The 18,141-nt window shown below is 41.7% G+C and overlaps 1 protein-coding gene across 1 annotated transcript in view; it reads right to left on the bottom strand.

Annotated features, from left to right (window-relative positions):
* USP28 (ubiquitin specific peptidase 28) overlaps positions 1–18,141 on the bottom strand; it is an 83,310-nt gene that overhangs the window by 23,183 nt on the left and 41,986 nt on the right. Inside the window, exons 13-17 of the mRNA XM_018569962.1 lie at positions 13,880–14,056; positions 10,067–10,278; positions 8,434–8,504; positions 3,590–3,818; positions 2,200–2,385 (exon numbers count right to left, since the gene is read on the bottom strand). Coding sequence (XP_018425464.1) covers positions 2,200–2,385; positions 3,590–3,818; positions 8,434–8,504; positions 10,067–10,278; positions 13,880–14,056 — 875 coding nt within the window. The remainder of the gene's footprint in view (positions 1–2,199; positions 2,386–3,589; positions 3,819–8,433; positions 8,505–10,066; positions 10,279–13,879; positions 14,057–18,141) is intronic.

Genomic DNA, 18,141 nt, shown 5'->3' on the forward strand with positions numbered 1-18,141 from the left:
AGCTGCGGGCCGGGAAAACGTCTCAGTGCCTGTGATTGGTGCTGGCGCGTGATTGGCGCGGTCATCTTCCTGGCGGGCTCGGCACGTGGAGCTGCGAACACGCCCGAGCCAATCCTTAATTGTTGTCACAGATGGTGCATGGGCAGTCAGAAAGTGTGTGCAAGTAGGGATAGCATTAATACATCATCTCCAAAGTAGTAGGCAAGGCCTTTGAGAGCAAAGTCTTAAGTGGGTGCCTGAACCTCATGGCCAAAGAGAAAAATGGGAAGTTTGGAAAGTTTGGTATCTGTTGACAAAGAAGTTATTCCTGTGAAATAGGCCAATTTCATCTTTCAAGGGCTAGGGCATCGTTGAAGGAATGCAGGATAAAATGAAAGCAGGAGTATCGTTTGATTAAGTGTGTGTGTGTATGTGTATGTGTGTATGTGTGTATGTGTGTATGTGTGTATGTGTGTGAAACCGCCCACCTAACCTACCTACCCAAAGAACTACAAAAAAAGGCCACATTAAGATGCAGAAAGCAACCCTTAACCACCCTGGGCAAGCAGCATTTTGGTATGCATGGCAACCAGTGTCGTGAAGAAGAATGCTGTGCAGACATGGCATGGATAAGATACCATTTGGTGGGTAATACTTTGACTGAGAAACATATCTAATGTGTTTAAATCAAACTACACAAATCTTTTAAAGTGCATCAAGTTAGCAGATTCGTGAAGTTGCTGGTGTATGAAGGTTGCAGATAATGGCAGCAGATAGGGAGAACAGTGATGCAGGAGCTAATTATTAAGTGCACAATACTGATTGCCTACAATATGCTACTTTTACTATTAAAACCCAACAAACATTTCCCATTAAAATATTAAAACCACCATTTCAATTTTAAAAAAAACATACCGATCACACATGGCTTAGTCGGTCACCAAACACACTCATCTGCTTTTTCTGCAGTGTTTTATTTGCTCACTAAAGTTAGCTTTTTTTTTAACAGCGGAACAAACGCCTATAATAGTGCCTTTTACTGCCCCACACTCTGTGCTACTAACACTTTCTGGAGTCTCAGTAGAGGTTTTCTCCTGTCGTTTGTACTAGACACAGGAGTTGTCAGTCAGCGAAAGTCCGTTGACTGGTTTGTTACACTGATTGACAAGCTCTGCACTGAACTCTCTGATGGAAAATGTGAGCATAGCATAAAGATTTCTTTGGAGGTACAGGGAATCTAAAAGTTTCCTACAACCATTATTATACAACACTTCTTTTCAAGCAGCTGATAAGGCATGAATTGCGTTTCTGAAACAGTACAGTATAACAAATACAGACATATTCCTAGAAAGCACCAGCAGTTCACAGCCTGATTTATGAAATCAATTAGAGCTCCTCTATCAAATATAAATATGCTTAAAAATGACCTTATGCTTAAAAGTTTCCCAAAACACTTTATGGACACTTGCTTAAATAAAGCTCTATTCACATCTATGCATTTTAGGTGCATCTTTGGTATGATTGCCAGCAAAATGTACATTGCTTAGGGATGAATGGCAATGCATGCAAAATGCCCCTAAAACAGGAACACCAAAATGCATAGGTATAAATAGAGCCTAAATAGAGAACACTTTTTGTAATCCAAGCATTGCTGTACAGCATCTGTTACTCTCAGTCTTAGCAATATAACAGAGATTGTTCTAAATAAATTCTCCAGCTGACAACCACAGATTAGGGACATCCTGGACATAGCAAAACATGTATTAAAGCTGTTCCCTCTGAACCACAGAATAGGGACATCCTGGACATAGCAAAGCATGTATTGATGCTGTTTCCTATGTAAGCTTAAATGTCCAGCAATCTCTGTTACAATTATGTGATACAGAAAGGCCTGCAGGGAGGCAAGAAACCCTTTATACTCTATGACTAGGAGGCAGCGTATGTGTGGCACTGCCATAGCGTCAAGCCCCCAGATGGGGATTTACTGCCTAGCTGTGGGAAAGCCAGAGTATTGGGGGTGGGATGGGGGTGATTTAGGTCTGATCTGAAGTCGCACAGAAACGCACAGAATGGAAGTACAGAATGCGTACTAAAAACGCAAGCATGGGGGAGATTTAGGTCTGATCTGAAGTCGCACAGAAACGCACAGAATGAAGAAAGTACAGAATGCGTACTAAAAACGCACAGAATGGCAAAGAGGAGCCTTCATTTTGAAATTACCATTGCAAGTAGAAGGGGCCTCTTCTTCTGAGGTTACAACAGGCTCCATCTGAGGCATTTTGCAGGAGTGAGCATCTTCCCATTCTTCCACTTCATGGTCAAACCCTCGGTTGTCCTCTCTGACATATTGCACAAAACGAAGAGGGAGAGTGCCGATTCTATCCACCAGCTGTCCAGTTTCGGAGTCTGTGCAACAATCAACTGAAACATTACACTTTCAATTCACACTTTAGCATGCAGCTAAATATGTTTTTTTTTCAATTAAGTGTTGTCCTATAAAAGCAGCAAGTGAGGGCAGGGTTGTTATTTTGTTGCGGATGTTTAGTAACATGAACCTTGATTTGCCATTGCTGGATGATTGCCCAAAGCAGGGGAAACTGCAGCTAAACATATCTAAATGTAAAATAATGAATTTAGGAAAAAAGAATCCTGTGGTAGAGTGCATAGTGCACTCCGCTCATACACAATAAAAGGTTTATTTATTGTTTATTTTATGTGAGTAGCACATTTGAAATTTACTGTTTATTGTGTATGAGCGGTAAGCACTATGGATGTCTTTTTATTTTGCACATGGTCACAGGATATTAAGATGGAGTCGGAGGGAAGAGGGATTCCGACAGGCATTATCAACCTACTTTGTATACCATTGCTAGAGTGGAAGGAGGAGACAGAGAGAAGTGGGGCTGAATAGCTGTTATTGTTTGGGGTATTATCGTGCCCTGGATCAAAATTAAAAGGGGATTCTCACTTTAAGACCTTAGATCTTATAATCAGATGAGCTGCACTCTGTAGGGTGTACACAGGAGTGGTGAAGGCACCTTATGAATCGATGCTGATAGCAAGTGTGAAAGAATGGTAGGAACTACGGATTGAATAACACTGTGGACTGGGGATATTGTGTGGGACTGAAATGAAATTTTTATAAAGAGACTTTTGTTGATTCACTTTCTGGTATTCTTGTAATTTCAAGTAGTGTTTTGCACTTGGCATTAATTATTATATAGTGTGCCACAGAAGCAATAGGAAATTCACACATTTAAGTCCTAAGTATTTCTATAAAAGGTCAGATCACTGTGGAGGGGCTCAGGAAAATCTGGATTCGGACCTCTTGCCTACTGCAACAGAACATCTAAAAAGGTAATGCATATTTAATAAAAAAAATATTTTACATTATGCTGTGTGAATGGGAACACAAACACATAGAGGGGTTCTCTCAAATGTGACTGCAAAAGTGGAAATACACTTTAAAGTTAAATGTTTTCCTGTTACATTTTCAGTGAAGTGAGGAATTCATTGATCTATAGAGAAAGCAAAACTGCCTGTCATAAGTTGCTATACATTGCACACTATTAATTATTTTTGGATCTGTATTCCTTCCACAGTTTCTTACCTGAAATCAAGTACGGTAGCTTGTCATTTATGTACATAAGACAGTAAGCGCTAGCATTTTTCATGCCTCCAAACGAGTCCCTTTCCAGCTCTTCCCAGGTGGCCTCAGTCACAGAGATGTCATTGTACTTATGCCAGCATTTTCTGGTGTGGCTGTATATATAAGCCCAGTAGTGGCCCACATTAGCCTGGCCTTCGTGAACTAGCACTGCATGGAGTTTGTATGGAACCTGAAACCAAAATAAAAGAAAGTCCTTTAACACCTGCCAACTACACTCATAATAATAAAAAAGAAAATAGATCAGGTTTCCAATTACAGACACTAGAACACCATTCCCTGACTTGCCATCCTAAGAGGGAAAGGAAAGTAAGTGTATATCGATCTTTTTAGATTTTGTTAAAAAAAGCCCCAATCTCCGAAGCACTGGGCCAAACTGTTTGACTAAAAATGTTTCCACGGTGCTTCCAGCTACACTTCAGCAATCAGGTGAATATTTTCTTGGTGCCTATAGAGGGACATAGGAACCTTTGGGTTATACTTCCCCCTACAGAAGGGTTGGACACTGGCAACCACAAAAAGCTAGGCCAGCCCAGGATATCCCACTGTCAGCATGCCTCAGTTTTCTAGCAAAGTAGTACAGTAGTACCTTAATTTGTTCCCCGATTCTGGTCGCGAACCGAATCAAACTGTGATCAGATCGCAATATCGACTAGAGGGAGCCACGACCACGTGTCAGCGCAGGGAAGATGGCTGCGGTTATGGTCGTCACCAGATGCGGAGTTCGCGAACGGAAGCAACATTTTGCAGAACTTCTTGTTTGCAAGCTGAATTATTTGTGAACAGAAGCGTTTGTGAACTGAGGTACCACTGTACTGAGAGCATAATCATAGAAACAGAGGTGTAAGGCATGTGTTTTAAATAGACTTCAAGAAAAGGATTGTCTTTCTCGCGCATTGAGTGACATGGGAAGTATTTAACCTTCGAGAGGCACAAACAGTCCAACTGAGGGGTGGGCAGCACAGAAAACAATTTCTAACAGACTAAAAAAAAAACCTGCTGGCAGTTTAAAATGTCGCCTTGAGAAGCTAGCATCAGATGAGGCTGAAACAGCCATCTAGTAGAACATGTAAACATAAAATCAGGCCTTGCACATCTGGGAAACAGTTGCTTGATGCTGAAAAGCCCATAAATAATTCACAGCTCTAGTAGAGTGCACCTTGACAGGAAAGGGTGGAACCCAATCTTGAGACCATAGGCTTGGATAACAATCTGCCTGAGCCACCTAGAAATTATGTAATGAGAAACAAACACACCCTTCCATCTGATATGACCAAAAGTAAATCAATCTCCCTGAAAGAAGCAATGGCTAAGATAAATACTTGTGCAGTCTTAACCACATCCATACACTGGAGAGAAATTTCCTTTAGATGAACTGGTGTTGGACAGAGTGACAGAAGAATAATGTCCTGGTTGACATAAAAGGCAGAAAATACCTTAGGTAAGAAGAAAGTCCCAGGCCTCGATACCACCTAGTCCCTATGCAAAACCAGAAATGGTTCCTTGAAAGATAAAGCCACCTGTTCAGACACTTTCCTTATTATTTACAAAAGGAACCACCTTGTGGGTGAGAATAGGGAGAGGACTGTATCTTATGGGTTTAAACGACAGCTTCTGAAGTCCAGAGAGAACCAAATTTAGATTCCATAAAGTCACAGCGGAACAGGCAAAGGGAGCTACATTGGAGACTGTTGTACAAAAGTCTTAGGCCTTGTTCACACCAAATGCAGAGCAGATCCGGTCAAATTTCTGCACACGCACACTAGTCTCTTAGACGCATTTTTGGACGCGTTCCGGGCTCTTTTTGGTAAGAAAAAAAATATATATATTTTTTAAAATTTTAAAATGGGCTTCCAATGTGTTCCAGGCATTGACATGCGTTTTTGATACGTTCCAGAGCAGGTAAAATAGGGCCTGCTGCAGTTTTTTCACCTGCTCTGGATCTGTTCTGCAACTGCACGCTGCAATGTGAACTGGAGCAAAAAATACCATTGGAATACATTGGATAGCAGTCCGATCCAGTGAGTCTGCACCTGCTCTGCTCTGGGTGTGAACAAGCCCTTAATCAAAAGGCTGAGAAACAGCCTCTGAAACAAGCAAGAAAGGGGAGGAACGTAAATCTTAATACAGTTGAGAGCCAAGGATGGTTCAGACCCAGCTGTGGGAAGGATGATATTCATCCCAAGAAGAAAGTCCTGAGGTGGAACTCCCGAGACTCAGAACAAGTTAAGTATGCCTTCAATGTTCGATGATAGACCTTGTGAGAGGTAGATTTCCTAGCGTTTAGCACTGTAGGAACCACAGACTGAAAGATACTCCTGTCCCCCAGAACTTGTGCTTTAACAGCAATGTCGTTAAGCCATCGACTGTGAAACAGGATGGCAAAATCGGACCTTAGGACAGAGGATCCTGGCACAGCCCACAGTGTGTGTACCAGGAGTCTTAGCAGGCCAGTCCAAAGAAATGAGGATCACCGAAATTGCTAAAAGGTGCCAGTAAAAAATAAGGTTTTAACACAACAGTGCTGAAAGAAAAGATGTCCATCCTCCTAGAACACTAGCAAAAAGACTGAGGCATGCTGGTAGTGGGAAGGGTTATCCTGGGCTGGTCTACAATTTTTTGTTTGGTTGTAGATGGCAGGGTAACCCAAAGGTTACAGACTTCTAGTGTCCCTGAATGGATGAAAAAGAAAAAAAAAAAAAAAAAAGTTGCCTGCTGCTTTTAACCTCCATTCATGTAATAATTCTAAAGCCTATGGGAATTGCCCCACATCCCATATGCTTCTCAAACAAGTGCAAAGCCCATATCAACCGTGTTATGTGTTTTTTGGAAGGCTGAACGGTTTACTTATAAAGGAAACCTTACAATCAGGTTTAAAGGGCCATTTGCTAGTAACAAATGTAATGACAAGATTCAGTACATTGGTATTTTTTTAACATGTCCTTATTTACATTTTCTCCACATTTACACCCAGACCAAGCAGTCTAGCAAAAGGGGACAATAATGGGGTTGGTAAACGTTATATCACTCCCACAGATGCTTACTATTACTTTTTACTCACATGGTTTCATTTTTTTAACCAACAAACTTGTAGCTATTGCCACAACTGCTCAAGCACCCCTGGAATGACCATATTTTGTTCCTGGCGCTGTCGCATTTGCTGGCAGCCTCTTCTGCATGTACAGGATATGTGAAATAAATTAGGTTTACATACTGAACAGTATCAATGCAAGTATACCTACAGTTGTTCAAAATGTTTTGCAATAGTGGCCCTTTATCCAGGAGGAGACACTAAGTCATATCTAAAATTACAGCACATTTTATCAGGTTGGAAAGCAGATATAGGAGTGGGTCCGCCATGTTACTAGAGAGTCAGCAGCAGTAGAAAAAGATGAGCTTTGCCTAGAAAGCCAATTTAAACTAAAGTGCACCTTTGGAGTGTTTTATTTCAGTGCACGCAAGCACGCACACTCTAACAGAGCGACTCCACTGACTCAGATTTAGCCATGTGCATCAACACAAATTCCAACGTTACGCAGAGAGAATTCTCAGCTGTTGACACAAAGCTGGACTTCATTCACACATTGCCCTGAAGCCGCCCCACTTCTCAAGCACCTTGTTCAATCAGCTGGAGCATGACACAGGATATTTAAGCTCTTAGACACCAGATTTTAAAGCTGATGTCAGATTGCACACTCAGAGCAGGCAATTTTTGGAACATGCAGCACATGGATATTTTTGGAACAAGCAACACGTGGAAAACGATATCACATAGCTCACATAGAATACGGACAGCTGTGTGCTTGCCTAGTGATATGCAATAAAACAGTAACATATGTACTTAATTATCTTCCAAACATTTAAAAAGTATGCAGGTATGAAATTACAGCTCTACTATTTTAGAGAAGGCTCCAGCACAGAAATTACAGACAAGGCAGGCAAAATTGAACATCTGCTATGAAATCGTGGGAATCCCAAAGAGAAGTTAAAGTTTTTAGATAGGCAAAGCAGAAATCAGAGTAGATCTTTTTTTACCAGAGACAACATTAAGATAAGAAGAAATGTTGGCAACAAATGGATGCACAGTGGATAAAGGCTACAATGAATAGATGAATGGTGCATAATGGCAATGCCAAATGGATGGCAACAGTAATGGTTGGATCAATGTGAATGATGATGAGCAAGCAGAGCAGACACATTTGTCTTAAAGCTGAACTCCATGCAGATTGAAAAAAAACTAAACGCATTCAGATATGGGGTCCCCAAAAAACTTAGAAAGTGTATCTTTAAAGCATACGAGTCCCTTATTAACCTCGGACTGGGAGAGGGAGAAGCAGAACAAGAAACCAAGTTGTGCTTTAGTGCTCAGCAGCAAGCCACAAACTGATATGAGGCAAGAGCAGTGTGGCACAGAGATGAGTTCATCAGTCTGTTACCTCTCCTTCAGTGTTCAGTCTCAGGCTGGTGTAGGGAGAAGACCTGACTATCACTTAACTACAGTAATGAAAGGTCAGGTCTTCAGGCTTGCTGTGCTATGTGGCAGGGCTGTGTAGACCTTAGGAATGAACAGAGCAGAATCAACAGCTGCCATATGTATTTGCAATTCTTTATTAATGATTGTATATATGCAGATGTCATATATGTTCCTAGTAGATAAAACATAGGACTGAATGTGTCCCAAACTTTTTTTTAATATTCTATGGGGGATTCTTTAGTATGAGGGGCTACAAAAGACGGCTAGATTTCCAGATTTAAAAGAAAATGTAATGACAATACACAATCATTACCTGCATCAGGTCAGGCTCATTGTAGATGTCATCAATCATTGCTGTTAAATTGGCAATAGATACCTTTATGTCTGAGGAAATAAGCAGGGGACAATTTAATATTCGTTCATCTGTGGCTTAGCTTCTATTACTCTACTAGGCTATCGCATTGAGACAGAATTAAGTGTACATAAACAGAGAAGCACTTTTTTTCTGTTTTCATTAGGGGAAGAGAAGTGTAGAATATACATTTAACCAGAAGGAAATTTGAGACAGATCTGGCTCATTTCCAACCAGCTAGATATCTCAAAATGACACAAACAGCCATTGAAACTGCCTTTGTAGAAGACAGTTCAACATACCTACAGCCTTTAATGCTGCCAATACATGTAATGATAAGCAATTGATCAATCATAGATTTGGTGGCTTCAAAGAATCAATTGGTCAACTGTTTGGTTCAACAAAGAAAAACAATGATTCCGTCATACATTTCATTATAACTTTTTTTTTTTCTACGAACAATTGTTATTTTACTATAAAAATCATGATTTATTGACCAAACTGCAACAATGACTTCTGAGAGACAATCAGTTTGTTAGGTGTATGGCCAACTTAACTCTGAGCAGAACCGAACTACATAACACCACGGACATTGAGCATCAGAATGCCAATGCAGATACCTGTTAAATCAACAAATACAGACAGCTAGAAGGAGCTTCCCCCAAAATGTAGGCTCAGCCTTCTTACATGGGGACTGGAGTATGTAACCATATATTAAAATATGACTATTAAACTCAGCATTCCAGAGGCTCACTGATGCATAAACCATGTAATGGAACCAAACTGAGTCAGTAAAATCCCTGACACACATCTTTCTCAACGAGTCAAAAACATAAAACAAACCTCTCAAAATGAACTTAAGTTTAAAGGAGAACTATGAGGCGAGTGCTTTTCACTCATCTCATAGTTCTAGCTGACCTGTGACAATGAGACTGTCACAGGTCGGCTCAGTAGATCGGGAAGTGAGCAAACACATACCGGCGTTCCCTCACTTCTTGATCCTGTCACTGCAGAGAGCCGTGACAGGGGAGTGACTGGATTCCCCCCTCCCCTGTCCGATCCTCCAGCGCTGACAGGCAGAACGGACGGGGGAGGGGGCGGGTACAGCTGGCTCTGCCTCTAGATAGGCAGAGCCAGCTGTCACTCACACAGCTGGGTGGATCCAGACATAATTGTCAGGATTCGTTTCAGCTGCGGCGTCTCAGTATACCGCTAGCTGTATCTTGCGGTATACTGAGCTTAGGGTGATGGGAGGACGCTAGTTTGTGTCCTCCCGTTACCCTAAGGAGAACTATGGGGAAAAGCCCTAACCCCATAGTTCTCCTTCAATAAAAAGAACACTCAAATCCAACATGATTTTAATATTCCATGTGAAAAAAATAATTTTAATTCTGCTACCACATATTTTAGCTGAAGTAGGCTAACATACCAAATGATCAATCATTAAATTCACCAAAGACATACGCGTTTTAGTACAGTTCTACTATTTTGGACTGTACATGTCCCTTTGCAATATTTATTTAACCTCTTCCTTTATTTTTCTCCCTTTTGTCCTAAGCAAACACACAAGCTACCAAATCGTGGCCCACCTGACCTTCAATGTCTTGTTCCACTTCAGCTCTCCACCTCTGCAGGCACGTTTCCACGGAGCGGAGTTCTTCCTTTGTGGCTGAATGTGGAGCTGGTTCTTCAATAGATCCCATGCAACTTTCATCAATAGACTGTAGGGAATAAGATTCATCCTCCAGGAAAGGAAGGCGTGGTTCTTCCCTGCTTAAGTGTTCAATGTGCCCATTCATTAGAGGACTAAATGGAGAAAGCAAATCAAGATTACTACAAAGATTCATAAACAATGCTATAATATATGAGGGGTAAGAGGGATGTTATGTTGACCATGCTTTTTAGTTGGTTATTTCATGTTTTTTTTTTTATTTGCCAAATTAAAAGGAGAACTATGGGGTAAGTGTTTTTCCCCATAGTTCTCCTAAGGGTAACGGGAGGACACATCCTCCCGTGACCCAAAGCTCAGTATATCGCGAGCTACAGTTCGCGGTATTCCGAGACTGCCGCAGCCGGGACAGATCCCGACATTACTGTCGAGATCCACCCAGCTTCGTGAGCGACAGCTGGCTCTGCCTATCTAGAGGCAGAGCCAGCTGTACCCGCCCCATCCGTTCCGCCAGTCTGCGCTGGAGGATCGGACAGGGGAGCTTGGAGAGGAGTCTACTTTACAACACACATCGGGACCATGGGGAACAAAAGTAGCCACCCTCCAGAAGGAAGGACAGTGTTAGCATGAATTCAGATATGATTTGAGAATCTACAACCAAGTGATACTCAAATAAGATACATTTATGTTAATAGCTAAGGTACTTAAAAGAGAACTATGGGGTAAGTGGTTTTCCCCATAGTTCTCTTAATGGTCACGGGAGGATATAAACTAAGCTGGAGAATCGGAGCGGCGAGGGGGGGGAATCCCTGCAGGGAGCCGTGAGCGACAGTCACGGCTCTCTGCAGGGCCATGATCGAGAAGTGAGCGAGCGACGGTATGCATTCGCTCACTTCCCGATCTATTGAGCCGACATGTGACAGTTTCATTGTGGGGCTACCCACATGTAGATGCCTACCCCCCTATTTTATCCAAATCTTCCTGTAATATTACTACCGTATTTGCCGGCGTATAAGACGACTGGGCGTATAAGACGGCTGGGCGTATAAGACGACCCCACACATTGTGTAAAAATATAGGTTTTGGGCTATACTCGTCGTATAAGACGAGTATAGCCCAAAACTATGTTTAAATGCACTTACTAACCTCCTTGGCGGTATTCCCGAGTGTGGCTCGGGGTTAATTTTCAGTACCATAAGTGTTAACCCCGAGCCAAGAATACAAAGCCTGCCGTGATTGGCTCAGCGCGGTATACTGTATGTAGCCGAAGCTACATACTGTATACCGAAGTATACCCGGCGTATAAGACGACCCCCGATTTTCGGGCGATTTTTTGGGGTCTCAAACCCCGTTTTATACGCCGGCAAATACGGTATGTCTTCTGTCGAGTTTACTACCCTACACATTTTGGTATCGTCAGCAAAAATTGTAATATTGCTATTAATAGCAGTCCCAATATCATTGATAAACAGGTTGAACAGCAATAGCCCCGAAACAGAACCCTGTGGCACGCCACTGTCAACCGAGGACCACTTTGAGAATGAGCCATTCATTGATACTCTCTGGACACGTTCACTTAGCCAGTTCTCTATCCAAGTACACATCATTTCATCAATGCCTAAAGACTGGCGCTTGTAAATTAAACCTGAGGTACCGTATGCAGAAATCAGGGTACACTACATCCACTGGCTTTCCTCTATCTAGGTTGCCACTCGCCTCTTCACAGAACGTTAATAGGTTGGTTTAACAGCTTCCTGGAAAACACTAAAACGCAGGAAGTATGGAGGCTGCCACTGCTCATTTCTTCTAAAAATGTGTTCCCTGGCTGTCATGTTGATCCAGTGGCTTCAGTACTTTTTCTGTCGCTGACTAGCAACAAGTACATAGATATGGAGTTCTGCCTTCACACTGAAATCATTGTCTTAGAAAGTGCTGAAGTCATACACAGCCAGGCAACTAGCATTTCAAGGAGATTAGCAATGGAATTCCCTGCATTTCAAAGAGCACAGATTTCCTTTAAATAACATCTAACCAGTTTAGGTTATATATATAGTGATTCAATCCAATCAGTAGCAAGGTACTACATATTCTAATTACTTGTTTTGCAAAAAGAGAGGTCTTTCTTTTATAGAAACAGATGACAAAACTCTGTGACCTTAATATGCCTTATCAACCTAATTACATACCAGAACTGCTAGTGCCACTGCCTGGTAAAGACATTTCATATGTTTTTTGTGAAAGACTGTATTCTGGAGCCATATTTGAATAGCCTCATATTGCACAGGGAGATGACGTCATTGTATGATGATTTCCTACATTGTCTCCAGAGTTTTGTCATTTTCAGGCACACATAGACCTTTCTCCAGACTGATTCAAGATGAGAGAGAATGCTGGCATCACCTACCTCTTGATTAATATTGCAGGATGTTAGTTTTCAGTTCAGGAATGTCACAGGAAATCAGAGCACACAGTGGAAAGCACCAAGCTTTTTACACCAGAAACAGGAGATGGATATTATTTTTATTAAATGCACTAAAGATTTTACTGTGAGAATGTTTGTTAGTGCATGCTTTGCATGATAGCAAGACAGGCACAGAAAAACAAAGCACAAAAATCATTCCAGTTATCCAGTTTAGATAATCCTAGATCAGTCTACAAAGCTGAAGAGACAAACATAAAATTATATTTTGGAATTTAAATCTGTAGTCTTGACAAAAAATGTCTAAATAAGAGAAACAAATGCGTTCTTATGTCAGTCTTGGTGTGCTAAGTATATTTCTTCCAGATGTGTGAAGTAACCCTGCATGAAACGACTTCTGCACTTAGTCTCTGTAATAAAGACGAGTCAGTCTTGCTCACTTTCCTTATACAGGGTGACTGGTCTTGTATTCGCCCCTCCTATAGTTTTCTGCAGGTAGCCTGTAGTAGGTGGGTCTTACTACAGTTCCCTCTCTGCACATGCTATGAGCATCCCAATGCAAAAGGCATTTACAAAAGTAGACGTACAGTGGGGCAAAAAAGTATTTAGTCAGCCACCAATTGTGCAAGTTCTCCCACTTAAAAAGATTGTGGCTATTGAGAAATAGAATTGAAAAACAAATTCTGGGACAAAATTTTTGTGCTCTGCCATCAGAATCTACAAAAATGGTTCCGTTTACACCAGAGTTCTTTCCTAAGCTAACCACACAGTAAATGTTGCAACCTTTGGTTCAAGTAAGAGGTAACTCTTAGGTGATAAACTCTTGTAGACATTTGAAACGATCCCTTCGCTATGCGTGTTACAACTGGAGACTGCTTGAATTGTGTATAAGAATTGTAGCTGGCTGGGCAGTACAACCAAGCTCTATAAATGACCTGAAATTGAAAAGCCTGGGAAAAATGGGTTTTCCATGAAGCAGTGGATCTGTTTTTACCCTCACAAGACTTATGTTTTGTAAAAAAACAGAACGAGTTACCTTGTATGACATTGTTCTACCATACAATTGTGCAGCATGCTTAACGGCTCAGTAAAAAAAAAAAAAAAAGAAGCCGCATTTTTAACACTAACTTTAATCTTGGCCTATTAAAAAGCACAGTAAAATAAAAACATAAAACAAACTAGGAAACAAATGAAGATAAGGTTTTGTAATCCGCTGCAAATAGCATCAAGTAAATGGCTTTTGGCTGTGCAGTGCTCATTTACAAGGTTAGCTAGAACATCTATTTTATAGGTTTGCATCTTACAATAAATGAAATTACCCATTTTCTTGTGGTTGAGAGTCGCGGGAAGTAGAGTCATCTGTTGGAGTCTCTGCACTTCGTGTCAAATCCGCAGCATGGCTCCTTGCAGCAGATATAGCATGAGCAAACTCCAGCACATATCGAAGCATATCAGGTAAGGGACAACGGTTGGGTCCAGATCCATACTTCAGGTATCTGTAGAGCCATGTGTTGCATGTTAAATTCTATACACAACTACATTATTCTGTTACGTAATTAAGTTGCTAACAGGTAGAACTTAATCAACATGTAATGTTACAATTCTGCAACGATTCTATGGTAAAGGCAAAATCTACAAAATTAACAATCTAATTGGTATTGGTGGTTGCTGGTAGGCTAAATAATCTTGTGTTCAATTTGTCAGGGAGTCTGGACTATGAGATTGCCCAGGCAGAGGGCCTGCACCGCAGAACAACCGGACGACTTCCCTGATGCAGATAAACCTTTTTATTGATGGAAATAAAACACTCATAATAGGAGCGGTAGACATGTGCATCAAACAGACCAACAATGCTTAATATCACTGTTGCTGTGGATAAAGGAAGAGGAGGGATCCAGGAGACACTCAGGGAACTCTGCTCTCCTCACAGAGTCCCACTGCTAAACTCGTTTTTGGGGATACACCCCCTTCTTCAGGACCCTTTAAGCAAGGGGGTCTTACTTTTACTGCTGTGGCATCACCTCAATTCCACTCAAAAATTGTAAGCTCCTCGAGAAAGCACTGCATGAATTGTTGACCCTATGAAAATACCTGTAGTGGTAGTAACAATAATAATGGGATCCATCACTTTTTCCAATGCAGCCACTGCAAAAACACCAAGCATTTCGCAATATGGGAGAGCATGTGACCTACTCCCACAATGCAGTGCTGTGGCCTAGTATCAATCACTTAGCCCGGACACTGTCACATGACATGGGGAGTGGTGTCACTGCTCCCTATAAGCTCAGACACGTGGTATTTTGTTGGGGGAAAGTTGTAAAGCTGTTTAATACTGGGTTGGGTGGTGAGCTTTAAAGAGACCCAGCCAATTTGCATGAAAAAAGTAAGATACCCGGGTCTCTATTTTTGTAGCTGGATTCCCCCAAATGTTTGCTACTTTTACATTAGACTTTAGCAATGCGGTAGAGGTAAAAACTACAACAAGGTCATCTTGAAATTAGTCCGAGTCCAGGTGGAGAATTTTAAAGAGCACTTTGCTTTAAATGTAAAAAAAGAAAATGGGGAATTTATCTGCAAGAATAGCTTTCAAGAGTAGTGCAGAAGTACAGACTACAACAGGGCAATTTTGACATCAGGGCCTGTTTACATGTCTCCTTTTGGTCCCTTGGTGTCTGGCACACATGCTATTGCTCTATTACTTTCTGGTGAATGTAAATGAGGGACAAGAAATCACAAAAGGCATAGGCACTGTCTCACTGCTCAGGAATACAGCACAGATAATCAGTGCTGCTGCCTTGAGCCGGTTCTTAGATGCAGATTTTACCTGGAAGTAGTGGGGAATCAGACCTGCAGGGAAACCACTATGGTTTAGATCAGGGGTGCCCACAAGGTCGATCGCGATCTACCAGTCGATCGCGTTGTCCTCTCCTCCCGCCGCTTCTCTGGATCCCCGCTGCTCACTCACTAGTATGTACCAATCCTCTGTGCAGGACAACACTGGAGCGATCGGCTGATCACCCAAGTGTTTGTAAATAACAGGGGACACATAGTACTATGTGTCCCCAGTTATAAAAAGGACGTCGGGACATGTAGGGCGCACTGGAATGTAAGCCGGCCGACTCCCTGCGTTCAGGTGCGGGAGGGGGTGTGGAGTTGTATTGAAGTCAATGGCATCGCCCACATTGCGATCGCCCGCACTCGGAACGCAGGCACATTAGTGCCTGCATTCCGGTCCAGTGCGATCTGCAAAAATAGTGCTCGCAGAATTTTTGCGGATCGCACTGGACTGGAACACAGGCCCTAATGCAGGCGATCGCACTGTGGGCGAGGGGCCTGCCTGTGGAGCCTGGCTGCGGTGCCATTGACTTCAATGCAGGTGTTTTTTCGTTGGTAGATCTCAATGAGCTCGTCATTTGAAAAGTAGATCTCCAGACGAAAAATAGTGGGCGCCCCTGGTTTAGATGAACATATCTAGATCGCATTTTTATATTGTTCTAAATTTAGAAAGCACTGGGGACATGTAGACTGAAAATCAGTTTCTGATTTTAGCTATCCCGCATACCATATACTTGCTTTATTGCACAAACATGCATGACTGCCCTTCCCATTCATTTTAGCAACCGACGTGTCAGCGTACAGCTGGTATGAAGCATCGCTGGTGTCCTTGGGATGATGGGAACAGCAGGTGAAAGCGGGGGAGAAGGCAAGTATATTATTTTCTTTAGCTTTCCCCCACAGGGGTTTTTATATTTATTTGGAATTTTGAGATGAGGACCTCACTAAATAAGCAGACTTTGCTATTTTACTGCAAGGTCCGTTCTAAAGTCCAAGTGATATAGCACAAATAGACAGAAAATGTTCCAACATCCTCCATTTTCATAGTATAACCTCCACGTTCCTGTTTTAGCAACTGTGCACTGTGTTTAACAAGTACCAAAGATTGACCACTCTGTTCAGTGTACACTAACTGACCTGGTCAGACACAACCCTTCTCTGCCTTATCACTACAAGCCAGCGTGAGGATGCTTCTGATAAGGGGCGTGGCTGTTACTCAGCTATGCCAGCACAGAGCGCTGGAGTAGGAGAGCAGAAAGTGCATTTCCACTAAAATTAAAAGCTATTTTTAGGCACTGACAAATGAAAATCAGTTAAGCATACGACAATAAAGAAAATAAAAGGAAAAATAATTAATTATAAGACTCCCACTTTAAGGTTATTTATTTAAAAAGTATTGCATTTTTTACAGATTTTAGAATTACCCCTGAAAACTGCATTTTTAGGTTGGAAATCCCCATTATACCCTCCTGAACTGTACAACAGTACATAAAATACAATTCACGACCTGTGTGTACTGGAAACCTATCCGCCCCCCATCTTTGCTTCAGTGAAAGCTCCCTGCTCTACCAAGAGATATAGAGACCAAGAAATACTATACTAACAAGTCCCAAGTAGCAGCTTTAGAGATGTCTAATACACAAAAAGTGCTGGGCTGTATTTACTTTTTTTCAGTGCACATCATGAGTAGGGTGCAATCATGATCATTTAAAGACTTTTGTATTACCCCTGAGATCTTTACAGGATGAAACCTTTCAGTGGGCTCTTTAACAATGTTAAGTGCTGGAAATGGTTATTAACCTTGCTTTACCTTTCCAGTTTCTGATGGAGGTAGTCGATGTGCCTGTTCAGTTTCCTGACATCCCTTCGCTTCTTCCTAATGAGCTCTTTGTTTCTGTACAAGTACCTGCGAATAAAGGCTCAATTACTTGATGTCCCCAGACTCTCAGTGTGAACTCAATGAAGAAAGAACCATCTTTTTCATGTATAGTAACAGAAAAAATTACACGTTAAAGGAATATTTAATTTGCCAATTTAAAATGCGTCAATATAACAAGAAAAATTTGAACCTGTAAGTAAAAACACACTACAGTAAATGGAGAGGTACAAAAGGTATGTAAATATACCATCATCATGTTCAGTGATAATGTTTTTAAAGTTGAACTCAGGTAATCTTACAAAAAAAAAAATTATTTTAGGATATACTGCATCTAAAAACATTTAACATAGAGCTATAACTCTAAAGTGTCTCGGGGACCCTGTTGTTGAATACATAATGACATTCCTAGCATACAGTGTCCACTACGTCTGAAACAACTAATCGACAAATTCAATATTAATAGATAATGAAAATAGTTGACAACGATTTTCATTATCGATTAGTTGGTCTGTCGATTAGTTGTGCTGCTTGTAGCTCCTAACAGCCTCACTCGTGTGCGTGTTATTGACAGGCCGGGAAAAGCGTTCAAGAGCCCCTATTGACCGGTCGGGCACTGCCCGAGGACCTGCAGACTCCCCAAGTCTCTGCCTCCTCCTCCCCCCCGGGCTGCTTATAGTGGACGAGCCAAATAGGTTTTGTATGTGTGTTGTGTGTACTTTGTGTGAATTGTGTTGTATGTGTGCTGTGTGTATATTTTTTTGTATTACTTGTTGTATGTGTGCTGTGTGTGTGTATTTTGTGTGAATTATGTGTTGTATGTGTGCTGTGTGTAAACGAGGGGGGGGGGGGGGGGGGGGGGGGGGAGGA

Source organism: Nanorana parkeri, unplaced genomic scaffold, assembly GCF_000935625.1.
Source record: "Nanorana parkeri isolate BGI_ZX_2015 unplaced genomic scaffold, ASM93562v1 scaffold1434, whole genome shotgun sequence".
NCBI classification, from domain to species: domain Eukaryota; kingdom Metazoa; phylum Chordata; class Amphibia; order Anura; family Dicroglossidae; genus Nanorana; species Nanorana parkeri.